General features: G+C 42.4%; 1 protein-coding gene and 1 pseudogene across 2 annotated transcripts; one reads left to right on the forward strand and one right to left on the reverse strand.

The window, feature by feature from the left end:
• Window positions 1-7171: 7171 nt before the first annotated feature.
• LOC308519448 (olfactory receptor 7A10-like) lies at window positions 7172-8125 on the reverse strand (the record flags this gene model as incomplete). The annotated part of the gene is made up of 1 exon (XM_081091433.1): window positions 7172-8125. One exon carries the CDS (start codon window positions 8123-8125, stop codon window positions 7172-7174), a length of 954 nt encoding a protein of 317 aa, XP_080947559.1.
• A 4425-nt stretch (window positions 8126-12550) lies between these two features.
• On the forward strand, window positions 12551-13483 carry LOC308519379 (olfactory receptor 7A5-like; annotated as a pseudogene). Its single transcript has one exon. The product of its transcript is annotated as an olfactory receptor 7A5-like (transcript).
• Window positions 13484-14692: the final 1209 nt, after the last annotated feature.

Below are 14692 nucleotides of genomic sequence, written 5' to 3' on the forward strand. Positions count from 1 at the left end.
TGTAGGCTGCATGTGGCTGTATTAGCTATCTTGAGGCTGCTGGGAGGGACTGGCTCCTCAGGAGAAAAATGGCTGCTGAGGTTTGGAGAGTCAGGATTGACTCAGTGCTGGATTCCTGGTCACATTTCCCCGACCCACTCTCCTCCACAGCCTCTCCCCAGACTCCACATATCTGCACCACAGCCACAGGTGAGTGTTTGTACTTGAAAGGCCTTATGAACTGCGTTTAGTGAATAAAAGCAAAGACAAAACAGAGGCAAAAAAAAACATGCATCTGAAAGTTTCTCTCCTCCTGGCACCACAAGGCTCAGGCAGTTCTTCAGGCCGCCTTTCTGGGCCCAGTCTCTTGTGGTTGTGGACTTAGATCTCAAATCCCCTACCACCAGAAGCCCTGTGGACCTCCCTTCCACAATCAGATGCTATACCTGTCCCCAAGGGATGTGGACTTGGTGCCGTGCAGCTTCCTTCTGATCCTCTTGGCGCAGTGGTCGCATATCTATCTTCAGCCCAGATCCCCGATCCTACCATTCTCCAGGCATCCTCTGCCTTTCCCAGCTGCTAACTATCTCACCAGCTGTTTCTATTTTGCCAGTTCCAGATGGATGTTATTCTATTTAGATGCTCCCTGTATCTGCTCTGGGATGAGGCTCAGTACATATCTGCCTATTCAGCCACCATTTTTTCTCTCTCCTTGGATTTCAATATCTTGCTCTCTCTCCTCTTCTTCTGACACCCCCATAATGCGAATGTTGGTACACTCAAAGTTGTCCCAGAGACTCTTTACACTATCTTCTTGGTTTTGGATTCTTTTTCCTTTTTGCTCTTCTGATTGGGTATTTTTTGCTTTCTCATATTCCAAATCATTGATTTTATTCTTGGAATCCTCTACTCTACTGTTGAATCCCTGTAAATTCTTCTTTATTTCAGTTAGTGTATGCTTAATTTCTGTTTCTTTTTCATATCTTTGAAATTCTCACTAAGATTCTTGTAATTTTCTAAGCCCCTTGAAGCTCTCATTAAGATCCTTGAGTATGGAATCCAAAACCACAAGTACTCAGCTCTCAGTCTATAAACTGTGTAAAGACTCCCTCAATTTATAGTGAAGTAAAAGGTATATAACCCTAAATGCATGCAGTTACGCCAGTAATAATTGCAAAGTAAAACTCTTTAATATTCTATTTTATACATTAAATTATATTTTATGCGAATAGTCGATGAGATGACACTGTGAAATATTTCTCTCAAGAATGGATATGGCAAGGTAGTATCTGCTGCCATAGATCTCAATCTTTTTAATAAATACAAAACATGCTCAAATAAACACCATTTTAAAAATATATTTTTTATTGATTTCAGTGAGGAAGGGAAAGGGAGAGAGAGATAGAAACTTCAATGATGAGAGAAAATCATTGATTGGCTGCCTCCTGCACTCCCCCTATTGGGTATTGAGCCCAAAAACCAGGCATGTGCCCTCACCAGGAATTGAACTATGACCTCCTGCTTCATATGTCAATGCTTAACCACTGAGCAACACAAGCCAGACCAAATAAACCCCATTTTTCTAAAAAAAAAAATAATTCCCTTGCTGCTCATTCCTCCACATCTAGTGCTGTTTTCCTACTCCTATGAACTGTAAAACCCCCTGTGTATGTTCTGATTTTACTGGAGGAACTTTATATGTCTAAGTCTTCTTTGCTTTGCTTTGCTTTGCTTTGCTTTGCTTTGCCTAAAACCACCAATTACTCTCTCATGATTCTATGGGTTGGTAATTTGGGCTGGATTCAGCTAAGAAGTTTTTCTACTACCTCAGTTGGCTTGCTCATGCTTCTATAGTCAGAAGCTATGTCTGCTAGGGGCTGTTTTGTCCCAGATGTCTTCACTCACATGTTTCAGATAACAGGTATGAATGGGCCACATGTCTTGAGAGTGTGGAAAGATAGACTAGTATCCAAAATCATCAAAAGAGAACAAGCCGAAATATTTCAGTGGTTTTCTTTCTTTTTCTTTTTTCTTTTCTGTGTGTGTGTGTGTGTATGTGTGTGTGTGTGTCTAATAAGGAGCATTTTATTCAATGCCAAAAAGTTCTAAAGCTCTAACCATCACCAGTTTCCCAAACTCCCTCTTTCTTCTTTTTCATTTAATTCATTGGGGTGACATCCTATATAATAAAACCCTAATATGCAAATTGACAAAATGGCAAAATGACCGGAGGAATGACAGATAACTATGATGTGCCCTGACCAGCAGGTGGCAGACACTCAGTGCAGGAGCTGCCCCCTGTTGGTCAGTGTGCTCCCACAGGGGGAGCACCACTCAGCCTGAAGCCAAACTCACAGCTGGCTAGCACAGCAGCGGTGGCAGGAGCCTCTCCCACCTCCACAGCAGTGCTAAGGAGCAGCGAGCACGTGAGTGGTAAGGAGTGAGAGGTCTTGGACTGCAAAAGGGAGCAGGCCAGGCTGAGGAAAACACCCCCAGTGCATGAATTTTGTGCACCAGGCCTCTAGCTGCTTAATAAAATTATATAGATTTCACGTGAACAATTATATAATACTACTAGTTGCCCAGTGCATGAAATTCATGCGGGGGTGGGGGTGTCCTTAGCCCGGCCTGCACCCTCTCAAACCTGGGACCCCTCGGGAGATGTCTGACTGCCAGTTTAGGCCCAATCTCTATGGGATCAGGCCTAAATAGGCAGTCGGACACCCCTCTTGCAATCTGGGACCACTGGCTCCTAACCACTCACCTGCCTGCCTGCCTGATCGCCCCTAACCACTCTGTCTACTGGCCTGCTCACCCCAACTGCCCTCCCCTTGCAAGCCTGACCACCCCCAGCTGGCCCCTCTGCCAGCCTGCTTGCCCCCAATTGATCCCCCTTGCCAGCCTGATCGCCCCCAACTGCCCCCCACTGCTGGCATACTCATCCCCCAGCTGACCCCCTGCTGGCCTGCTCGCCCCCAACTCTCCTCCTCTCCTGGCCTGATTGCCCCTAACCACCTCTGCCTCAGCCCCACCACCATGGCTTTTTCCAGAAGGACGTCCAGAAGGTCTCCTAGTCTAATTAGGTTTTATTACCCTTTTATTAGTATAGATAGAGGCCTGGTGCATGGGTGGGGGCTGGCTCGTCTGCCCTGAAGGGGGTCCCAGATCAGGGTGGGGGTCCCCACTGGGGGTGGTGCTGGCCTGGGTGAGGGGCTGAGGGCCATTTTCAGGCCAGTCAGTCCCCCATCGGGGTGAGGGTCCCCACTGGGGGGTGTGGCCCGCCTGGGCAAGGGCCTGATGGCTGTTTGCATGCTGGCCATGCCCTCATTGGGGTGGAGGGTCCCTGCTGGGGGGTGTGGCTGGCCTGGGCGAGGGGCTGAGGGCCATTTGCAGGCTGGCCACACACCCTTCAAGGTGGGGGTCTCTGCTGAGGGGCATGGCCAGCCTGGGTGAGGAGCAGAGGGCCATTTTCAGGCTGGCCACACCCCCTTCAGGGTGGGGGTCCCCGCTGGGCAGCGTGACTGGCCTGAGCAAGGGGCTGATGGCCATTTGCAGGATGACCACATTCCCTCCAGGGTGAGGGTCCCCGCTGGGGGCCATGGCCGGACTGGGAGAGGGGCTGAGGGCCGTTTGGAGTCGGTTTGAAGGCCAGCCAAGTCCCTGGCTTTGTCAAGAAGGATGTCTGGAAGGTCTCCAGAAGGTCTTCTGGTCTAATTAGCATATTATTCTTTTTATAGTATAGATTTTGGAATGGTTGTTCATTTTCATCTAACTGGACTTACGTTACATCATGGAATTATCATAAATGATCCTTGTATTGCTGAGCACAATGAACAATTCTCTTTTTAAAAAATTAAATAAATTATTTTAAAATTAAAAACCATGACCTGCCGAAACCGGTTTGGCTCAGTGGATAGAGCGTTGGCCTGTGGACTGAAGGGTCCCGGGTTCGATTCCGGTTAAGGGCATGTACCTGGGTTGCGGGCACGTCCCCAGTGGGAGATGTGCAGGAGGCAGCTGATCGATGTTTCTCTCTCATCGATGTTTCTAACTCTCTATCTCTCTCCCTTCCTCTCTCTGTAAAAAATCAATAAAATATATTTTAAAAAAAAAAAAAAAAACCATGACCTCTTGGTTCATTGGTCAATGTTCAACTACTGAGCCATGCCAGATGGACTCCAATAAATTATTTTTAAAAATCTGTTAGAATTAATGAAAAGGTTGTGTAAAGATGTAGATACAAAATCAATAGATAAATATCTGTTGAATCAATACACTAAATAATAAACTGTCAGAAGAGAAATTAAGAAAACAATTTCATTTCCAATTGCATCAAAAACAATAAAATACCTGAAACTAAACTATAAAACATTGATAAAATATATTTATAAAGGCACAGATAAATGGAAAGATATTTTGTGTTCATAGATTGGAAAAATTAATGTTGTTAATGCCCATACTATTGTTAAAGAGAAAACCACAAGCCCAAAGTGGCAACACTCGAACTAAAAACCGATGATGCTAAATCTAGATTTTATACTGGACTTAATGGAAGTTCCCACCTCTCCCAGAAGCTTAATTTTAATCAACCAGCCTTGAATTTTCTGGTCAAATACCAGAAAGGTAATTGTCATGTGGGCCCTTCCCATCCCTCACAGAAAGAAGAGGGAATCTGTATGATAGAAATCCTTCTCATCCTTTTCCCCCAAAGAAAAGATGTCATGGCCCCCAAATAACCCTTTTTTCCCTGTTGTTAATAGTTCTTTATCCCTCCCTCTTTCCTATAAAATGTTCTATTTTGTACGTCCCCTCTGAGCTCCCTTTTAGTTGCCAGATAGGACGCTACCTAATTCATGAATCACTTAATAAAGCCAATTAGGTCTTCAAATTTACATGGTGGAATTTTGTTTTTTAACATACCCAAAGTGCTAAACACATTTAATTCAATATCTATCAAAATTCCAATGACATTTTTTCACAAAAATAGAACAAACCTAAAATTTGTGTGGAACCACATAAGAACCTCAATAAGCAGAGAAATTGTGAGAAAGAAAAAAAAAGCTGGAGGTAACACATTCCCTGATTTAAACAATATTATAGTAATTAAAGCAGTATGGTACTGGCATAAAAACAGACACAAAGATCAATGGAAAAGAATAGAAAGCCAAGAAATAAACCCACACACATAAGGTCATTAATTTAGAAGAAAGAACCAAGAATGCTAAATGAGGAAAGGACAGTATCTCCAATAAACTGTGCTGGGAAAACTGGAGAACCACAGGCAAAAGAATGAAACTGGGTCACTATTGTAAGGGTTCAGAATGAGTCACCTGAAAACGTGTACTTACATCATTTTTTAGCTGAAGGCAAGTGAGACCCTAGGAGTCCAAGAGAAACTTTTACCTCTCCCTTAAAGAATTTAAATTTGGGGTCTTTCCCATAACAAGCATTATCATCAGAGATAACATTTATGACCTATCTATAGGGGAGGGCAAATTTCTAATTACTGAACGTCTGCTCTTCTCATTGTCCTGCAATGTCCTTCCTCCCTTCTGAAGCCTCAGGAGCTTTACCTCATCTTTAGCTCAGAATGTCATATATACACTACCTCACTGCTCCTCCTGTCCCTGAACCTCTCATGTATGTTTCCAAGTAGACTCCACTGGCAGATAGATATTTAATAATCCATTTTTGCCAGAAACTATGGTAGCTTTCTTGGATGCTCAGCTAAATAAGACAATGAAACCTGGAAATTAGGTATAAAATACAGTAGCATGTTTGACTAAGCTTTTGTTTCAAATACCTCCATCACAAATGTATGCACTCATGTTGCCCTCACCCATGAAGTTCCCCTTTTATTTTTAATTTAATTTAATTATTTTGTTTTGGAACTTGAAATATATGCAATTTTATTTTTAACTAGAGGCCCACTGCACAAAATTCGTGCAAGAGTAGGCCTTCCTTCCCTCGAGTGCCAGCACCGACTTCCCTCTGGCACCCAGGACACGGCTTTGCTTCAGCCACCTGCAGGCATCCAGAACCCGGGCTTCCCTCCAGCCCTGGCTTCGTCCAGAATGACGTCCAGAATGACATCCAGAATGATGTCCAGTCTAATTAGCATATTACGCTTTTATTATTATAGATACGAATAACACATGGACACAGATAATAGTGAAGACCTGGGGGGAAAACAGAAGAGGAGCAGAGGGGTTCAATGGAGGAACAAAGGAGGGTATCTGTAATACTTTCAACAATAAAGGTGAATTCTTTAAAAGCAAACCTACAAAATCATAGCCTTCCTGCCTTTGGATCCCAATAACAGGCAGAACCCTTCAACCAAGTCCATTTTCTCTATCTATCTATCTATCTATCTATCTATCTATCTATCTATCTGTCTATCTATCTATCTATATTTCACACACACACACACACACACACACACACACACACCCCTTCCTGTGTGGCTTTCAGGCGTGCTGGATTATGAGTAATAATCTACCGTTTTCATAGTTCCATGATGGTTAATGCAATTATAATAAAGACTACACAGGTCCATCTACCCACAACACTGACTTTGATCTGAGCAACAAGTAGTAGGACCCAGGACAGTGCCAGCCATTGCTATCCTGTTTCATCACTATCAATAGACAGAGACCTATAAGGAAGAATACTAAAATCTACAGTATCAGGAAAAGCAGTTAAGGTACCGATGTACAAACAATGAGGGACACATGGTGAAAACTGGGGTTTCACATTTTTATGGAATAAAAGATTATAATGTCTTAAGAAGCCAAGTGAAGTTTTTCCTACATGAGTAAAACCACTTAGTACTATTATATCTAAAAAACAAGAACAAATTACATACAATGATGTACATCATTTCAGAAGAAATTATTCTTTAGACATCAGTATTTCCAGTGAAGTAAATGAAAACCTCCCAATATTTCTCATCAAGGTTCGAAAAAACTTTGTGAACAGAAAAAAAAAAAAAAAAAAAAGGACAAAGAAAAAACCTGCCTGTATAACAGACAAAGCAGAAAGCTTAATAAAATGGTTGCTTAAATGGTACAGAGAAGTTGAAACAAACAAAGGGACTTCAAGGACAGACATAAAAGGAGCATTACTGAATCTTATTAAAGAATCACAATTTCTGGTTTTGAGTTCTGGAGCCCTGAAATCAAGGGCACTTTTTCTACCTCAGGATGATTGTCCCTTTTGTACCTGCCATCACAAAGAATCTTTTCAGGGCCCTCTTTATGTCTTTGTTCCTGAGACTGTAGATGAAGGGGTTCAGCATGGGTGTGACCACGGTGTACAACACCGAGGCTGCTGCACTTGATTGTGGGCTTTGGGAAGCAGCAGAGCTGAGATACACTCCTAGGCTAGTACCATAAAATAAGGAGACAACCCAGAGGTGAGATGCACAGGTAGAAAATGCCTTATACTTCCCCTGAGCTGATGAGATTCCTCGTATGGAGGACACTATCTTAGAGTAAGAGTAAAGGATACCAACAAGAGGACCACCACCCAGCAACACAACTCCAAAATACATCACCATGTTATTAAGAAAGGTGTCAGAACAGGCAAGTTGGACTATCTGCTTGATTTCACAGAAAAAGTGGGGGATTTCCAAGTCCATACAGAAGGACAGTTGCAACATTATTAAGGTTTCTACCAAGGAATTCAGGGCACTCATTATCCAGGACACCAGAACCAGCAGTCCACAGAGACGGGGGTTCATGATGACCATATAGTGCAGGGGGTGGCAGATGGCCACATACCTGTCATAGGCCATCACGGCTAGCAGGAAGTCATCCAGTCCTCCAAAGAATATGAAAAAGTACATCTGTGTGATGCAGCCTGCATAGGTGATGGCTTTGCTCTGTGCCTGGATGTTCCACAGCATCTTTGGGACGGTGGTGGAGGTGAAACAGATGTCTACCAAGGACAGGTTGGAGAGGAAGAAGTACATGGGTGTGTGCAGGTTGGAGTCTGAGCTGACGGCCAGGATGATGAGCAGGTTTCCCAACACAGTGACCAGGTACATGGAGAGGAAAAGCCCAAATATGAGGGGCTGCAGTGCTGGTTCCTCTGAAAATCCCAGGAGAAGAAATTCTGAAAACAGAGTTTCATTCTCAGGTCCCATGCGGTGGAGGTGACTAGTAGGAAAGAAAAAATAGCATGATTAGTTTTGAAAATAATTGCCATTACAAGCATAGTTGAAATGCTACAATTATATTTTGCAATACAGCAACAATATCTATTAAAATATCTATTTTTTGAACATCTCATCCCCCATAACATCTCTGATTAGGAATTCCAGTCCTCCTTAAACTTTGTTTCCAAGGTGCTCATGGATTAAACTGTTTTCATGAGAAATGCTTTCATGCACTTGAGGAATATTTATTGACAATTCCCACCTCCAGGGAAAGGGTACAGGATGCTCAGATACAAAATTCTTAGAATAATGATAGTTAAAGAACACATACAATGTATATGTCATATAACAAGTTAGATGGTGTCATGTGAAGAGAAAGAAAGTAGTTATAAAAGAGAGTGGATGGGGTGTTACTTTATACTGGGAGGACAGGCAGCCCTGCAAACAGGGTGACAATTGAACAGAGACCTCAAGGCAGACAGAGGGGGTGACATGGGTTAGTTGGGGAAGGAGGGTTATGTAGGAAAAGAGGCAGTGCCAAAGCCCTGAGATGACACTTGTTTTAGGTATTAAAGACTCAAAAAGGATCCAGAATGGTGAAATAGTATAGACTCAAGAAGGCAAAAAAGAAAATATTAGTGTGCATTATACATAGTGAGGATACATACATAAAGGTTTCATGGTTCCCTTTGTTCAGGTGTGTGTGTGTGTGTGTGTGTGTGTGCATGTGTTTGCAATAATTGCTGGATCACAATGTAAAAGGCATGTCTTAATTTGGGACACAGTAAAACTAATGTGGAATTCAATGCAATAAATGGGAGAACAGTTTAAAAGGCCAGCTCCTACTAATGAGGAAAAAATAATGAGTGAAGAGCCCAGCAGAGAGCCCATGGCACTGGTCCTGGGCACTTGGACCATGGCAACTGTTCTTCCGTGAGCATTCTCTGAGATCTCCTTCTACTCACTCTTGTGCTGATGAGAGGAAGACCCACAGAATGTAAGAAAAGTTCCAGGTCCATCAGGCAACAGCTGTAGAAGAGTGAATTAGAACTCACACTTCCCTGACATTAACTCAGTGCTTTTCTGCTCTGCAAGCCTGCCTCACTCTGTCAATGCTTCACAGAGAAGAGGAAATGCTAAGGTTGAAATAAAGCAGAATCCTGAGAGCTGAGCAGAGAGAAGGGAGGGTCTGTTCCCGCTGTGGGAGGAGAGAGGCTGTGGAATTGTGCTCTGAGATGGAGAGAAGAAAGGGGCTGAGGAGGAATAAGTTGCAAGAAAGCCCTTCAGACCTAAGGACACCAAATGTGTGGGATCTTGAGTCCATCCCTTTCACTATTTCATCAGCCTGACTGTTCCCCCAGAAGACAAGGTTATTAAAAGCTTTACTTCTCCCCAGGATTCTTTCCCACAGTGCTCACTCTGGCACCCCCAGTGGCATCACTCACTGGATTTGGCTCTACCGGTCCTTCCTTCCTTCAACTATTGATGTGGAAAGAGCAAGAAATGCAGGTCAGGTGCGGGTTTTCCGGAGCAGATGAGCATCTTAGAGAGGCACAGAGAGGATGCTCTTAGCCTGTGGCTGAGGAGCTGCAGGTGAGTCTGCAGGGGGAGGTCCAGAGGCTGAATTCTCAGGGCTCCTCGTTAAATGGACTGTTTTACTGTTGCTCAGTTCTCTAAGCAACTCAGTCCCTTCGGAACCAAGGGGCCATAAATAAAAGACAACTTTTCTGCCAGTTTGGTCTCCATGGGATCACCTTGGGGGCCAGATGCATATCCCCTTCTTAGTGATGTGTCCACCTCCCCTGGAATAAACATCTCCCCGGGTATGTAAGCGCTCATGCAGGACACATGGACAGGATAACATCATGAGCTCCTGAGCTGCTGTGAGTCACATGGAGTGTCTGACCCAGAGATTAGTGATGTCCCTGACCACACCCATCCCAAACAGGAACCTCCCAGAAACTTCCCTTGACCTCAGTTTTACAAACAAGAGATCAGTTCTGAATATGCACTTGATGGGGGGTAAACTTTGGCTGTAGAGGTAGGGTGTCCTTTGTATAAGTGCTCCAGATCCAATTATTCAATTTTTCATCTGGGGTAAATGCATTCACATCTTTAAACTCACATAAGTACATTATTTTTCTGGCCAGCAGGCTATTCAGTGCATTACTTTACGATGGGAAACAGTACTTTGAATATAAAACCAGTACATGATAGTGACTTAGAGTCACTGCCAAACATATTTGTAAAGAACTAGATAAAGATTATTATTGGAGCATCAGTGCTCTGTTGCACCTACTTAACTCTGCCATTGTAGTGTGGAAGCACTGGTAGGCAATACCCACACAGATGGGCTTGACTGTAGGTATTTATTTTCTGTGGATTCTGAAACAACTAAGCCCAAGCTGGGGTGGCTTTAAACAACAGGAATTTATTACATCAGGCTCTTGATGCCAGAAGTCTTTTCTCAGGATGTCAGAAAGGCTGCACTCCCCAGAGGCTCTAAGGGAGGCTGTGCTCCTTGCCACTTCCTCCTTTTCCTGACTCCAAGCACCCCTGGGCTTTGTGGCTGCATCACTCCAATCTTGGGAGACATATGGTCTTCTTTTCTCTGTGCCTCTCCACTGTATGTCTTATAAGGACCCTGATCATTGGTTTTAGGGTCCAACTGGATATTCCAGGATGATTTCATCTTGAGATCCTTAATTTTATCTATAAAGAACCTTTTTTCCCAGTAATGTCACAATTACAGGTAATGTAGACATATCTTTTACAGGGCCACCATCACCCTACTGATAAAGCCTCTTTACAAAAACAGGCTGTGGGTGGGATTTGTTCTTTGGGGAGTCCTTTGCTGACCCCTGATTTAAGTGTGTAGATTCAGACATGGGCAGTAAGTTAATCAGATACAAAATTGTAAAATTAAAAGAAGAGTTAAATCTGGCCTCTTTTCTGCTAGTGGGAAGGTCCAGGAAATCTATAGCACACAGGCTCTGCTCAGTCTCCCCAGACCCTGGCTGATGTAACTGTCAGACCCATCCACCATCCTGACTTTCTTCCCAATATAACTCTCCCTATGCCAATGTCCATTTAAGTCAAGCAGAAGTACCTCTAGGAGGCTCAACCAGGAGCTGTCCTTGTTTTTTGCTGATGGTTCCAGTAACCTGGCAAGCTATTCTCTTACTGAGGCATCTTTCAATTCTATGGAATAATGTATGGAGTACAGACTACCTGATTTCAATTATGGACAGAAGCAGTCCACCATGAGAGGCATGAGCCTCTGATATTGAGAATTTATTAACTTTATTATCTTAGAATAGATTAATAGAAAAAAATCATCCAAAAATACTAGAATCATCTTAAGATATGCAAATGATACTGTATAACAGCACTTCTGAGAAACTGTACATAAGGTATTTCTTAACTATCATAAAATAGTTTCCTTGATCATCAGCTAATATCAGACATGACAACAAAATATTTGAGGAATGTGCTTGAAGGTCATACAGAGGACAAATATACCTGCTACTATCATGTATGCCATCACTGTTCTGAAATTTCAAACCAATGCAACCAAAAAGTAAAAGCAATAGTAGGTTCATGTCTTGGGTAAAAGTAAACTAATCACATTTACAGATGATAATATTGGATACCTAAAATGCATTAGAAGGCTATTGCAACTAAGAAGTCATCTTGATCAGTCTTGATTTAAAAAACAAGCATCTATTGCTTGGCTGGTGCTGCTCAATGCTTGAGCATCAACCCATGAACCAGAAGGTCATGAATGGATTTCTCGTCAAGGCACATTCCTGGGTTGCAGGCTTGAGTATCTGAAACAAACGCCACACTCTGGGTCTTTGCACTGACTCTTCCCACAGCAGGGCACACAATTCCCCCAGATAACTTCACGACTCCCACTCTGTCTTCCTCCAGGACTCTGTTGAAATGTCACCTTGAGGGACCTTCTGACCTCTCAGTAAAATACAACACCTCCAGTCACTCTATTATATACTTGCTTTTCTTTTTCATAGCATCTGTCACTATCTGACAGAGCAGTGTTTTTTCTCCTTGGTAATTTATATTCTTTCTCCATCATTGGATTGTAGAAAACTTTATTTCTCAGCATTCTATACTCTTACCCTAGAAGATAGTCAATACTCAACATAAATTCCTCAAATGCATAAAAGAATTTTTCATTAACACTGTATATTACATGACTTTTGGGGGAAAGCTGAGTGCAGGACAATAATTCCTAATAACAGTTGTCACAGCAGACCCCTTAAAGGCGACATAATCAATATAAGTATACAATTTCTTGACTGAAAAACATAAATTCTAGCATTTCACTATGTTAATACCCACATGTGTAAAATTAATCGTATTATTTTTCTTCCTAGTTTTGACCACTACCCCATGGTACAAGGCAATGATACATGAATTTCAGAATTTCTGCTTCTGGGACTTTCAGAGGAACCAGCACTGCAGCCCCTCATATTTGAGCTTTTCCTTTCCATGTACCTGATCACTGTGTTTGGAAACCTGCTCTTTATCCTGGCCGTCAGCTCAGACTCCCACCTCCACACGCCCATGTACTTCTTCCTCTCCAACCTGTCCTTGGTAGACATCTGTTTCACCTCCAGCACCGTCCCAAAGATGCTGTGGAACACCCAGACACAGAGCAAAGTCATCACCTATGTAGGCTGCATCACACAGATGTATTTTATCACACTGTGGAGGTTGGTACAACTTCCTTCTAACTGTGATGGCCTATGACAGGTATGTGGCCATCTGCCACCCACTGCACTACACAGTCATCATGAACCCCCGGCTCTGTGGACTGCTGGTTCTGGTATCCTGGATCATGAGTGTCCTGAATTCCTTGTTATACAGCTTACTGATATCAAGACTGTCCTTCCCTGCAGAATTAGATATCCCCACTGTTTCTGTGAAACTAAGCAGAGGATCAAACTTGCCTGTTCTGACACCTTTCTTAATAACATGGTGATGTATTTCATAACTGTACTACTGGGTGCTGGTCCCCTCCTTGGTATCATTTACACTTACTCTATGCTAGTGTCCTCCATATGGGGAATCCCATCAGCTCAGGGGAAGTATAAAGCATTTTCTACCTGTGCGTCTCACCTCCCAGCTGCCTCCTTATTTTATGGAACAGTCCTAGGAGTACCATAAAGTTCACACTGAAGTGCAGCAGCCTCGATGATATATGCTGTGGTCACACCCATGCTGAACCCCTTCATCTACAGTCTGAGAAACAAAGACATAAAGAGGGCCCTGAAAAGATTCTATGGGATGACAGGTACAAAACAGAATATCAGCCTGAGGTAGGAAAAGTGCTCCAAGACCCAGAAATTGGGATTCTTTCATCAGATTGTAGTTTTCAGACTTGTTCCTTTTATTCTGTCCTTGAATTTCCTTCATTCGTTTCAACTCTTTTAAACAATTTAAGTAACCATTTTATTAAGCTTTCCGCTTTGTCTGTTATATAAACAGTTGTTCCCTTTGTCTTTTTTTGTACCTTCACAAAGTTTTTTCCAACCTTGATCAGAAATATTTGGAAGTTTTCATTTAATTCACTGGCAACATTGATGTCTTTACAATAATTTCTTCTCAAATGACATATATCATTGTAAGTAATTTGTTCTGTGTTCATCCACCATGTGTCTCTCATTCTTTGTACATTGGTACCTTAACTGATCTTCTTGATACTGCAGACTTTATGATTGTTCCCTATAAGTCTCCTTCTATTGACAGCGATGCAATAGGATAGGAATGCCTGGGCACTGGCCTGGGTCCTACAACTTGTTCCTCAGACCAGAGCCATTGTTATAACTAGATGGATCCTTATGGTCCTTATGATTTCAATAACCATCATGGAACTATGAAAATTTAAGTTTTATTACTCACAGTCCAAATGCCACACAGGAAAGTGTGTGTGTGTGTGTGTGTGTGTGTGTGTGTGTGTGTGTGTGTGTGTTGTGTGAATGAGAGAGACAGACTAGCAGACAGAGAGATATGAAATGGACTTTGACTGAAGGACTTTGCCTGTATTGGGGTCCAAGGCAGGATGGCTAGGGTTTTGTGGGTTCACTTTTTCTTTAAAACAAGAGTGGAATTATGGCAGGGGAAGGAAAAGCAGAGTCACCCCTATGGTCAGTTATCTAGGTTACTCAGGGTTTTCTACAAGGGAAATTGTATAATATATTAATCTTGTGTAAAAATCACAAAAATTTTGTGTTTAATTCCAAATAAACTTTGCTCCTTAGATATATACACTGTTTAATGTGAACTTCCTTCCTTTACTTGTATTGAAATTGCTTCTAATTAAAAATAACATTGCATATATTTCAAGTTCCAAATCAAATTAAAAATAAAAGGGGAACTTCGTGGGTGGTGGCATCATGAGTGCTTCTGTAGTAGCAGTGTCATACATCTGGCAATATGATTATCTGAGATGGATGTCTGTGAAAAAAAGCTTAGTCAGGTACTTGTGCTACAAACATGCTACTGTATTTCATACATAATTTCCAGATTTTA

The sequence above is a fragment of the Myotis nattereri genome (assembly GCF_964212035.1).
Source record: "Myotis nattereri genome assembly, chromosome: 5".
In the NCBI taxonomy this organism is placed as follows: Eukaryota; Metazoa; Chordata; class Mammalia; order Chiroptera; family Vespertilionidae; genus Myotis; species Myotis nattereri.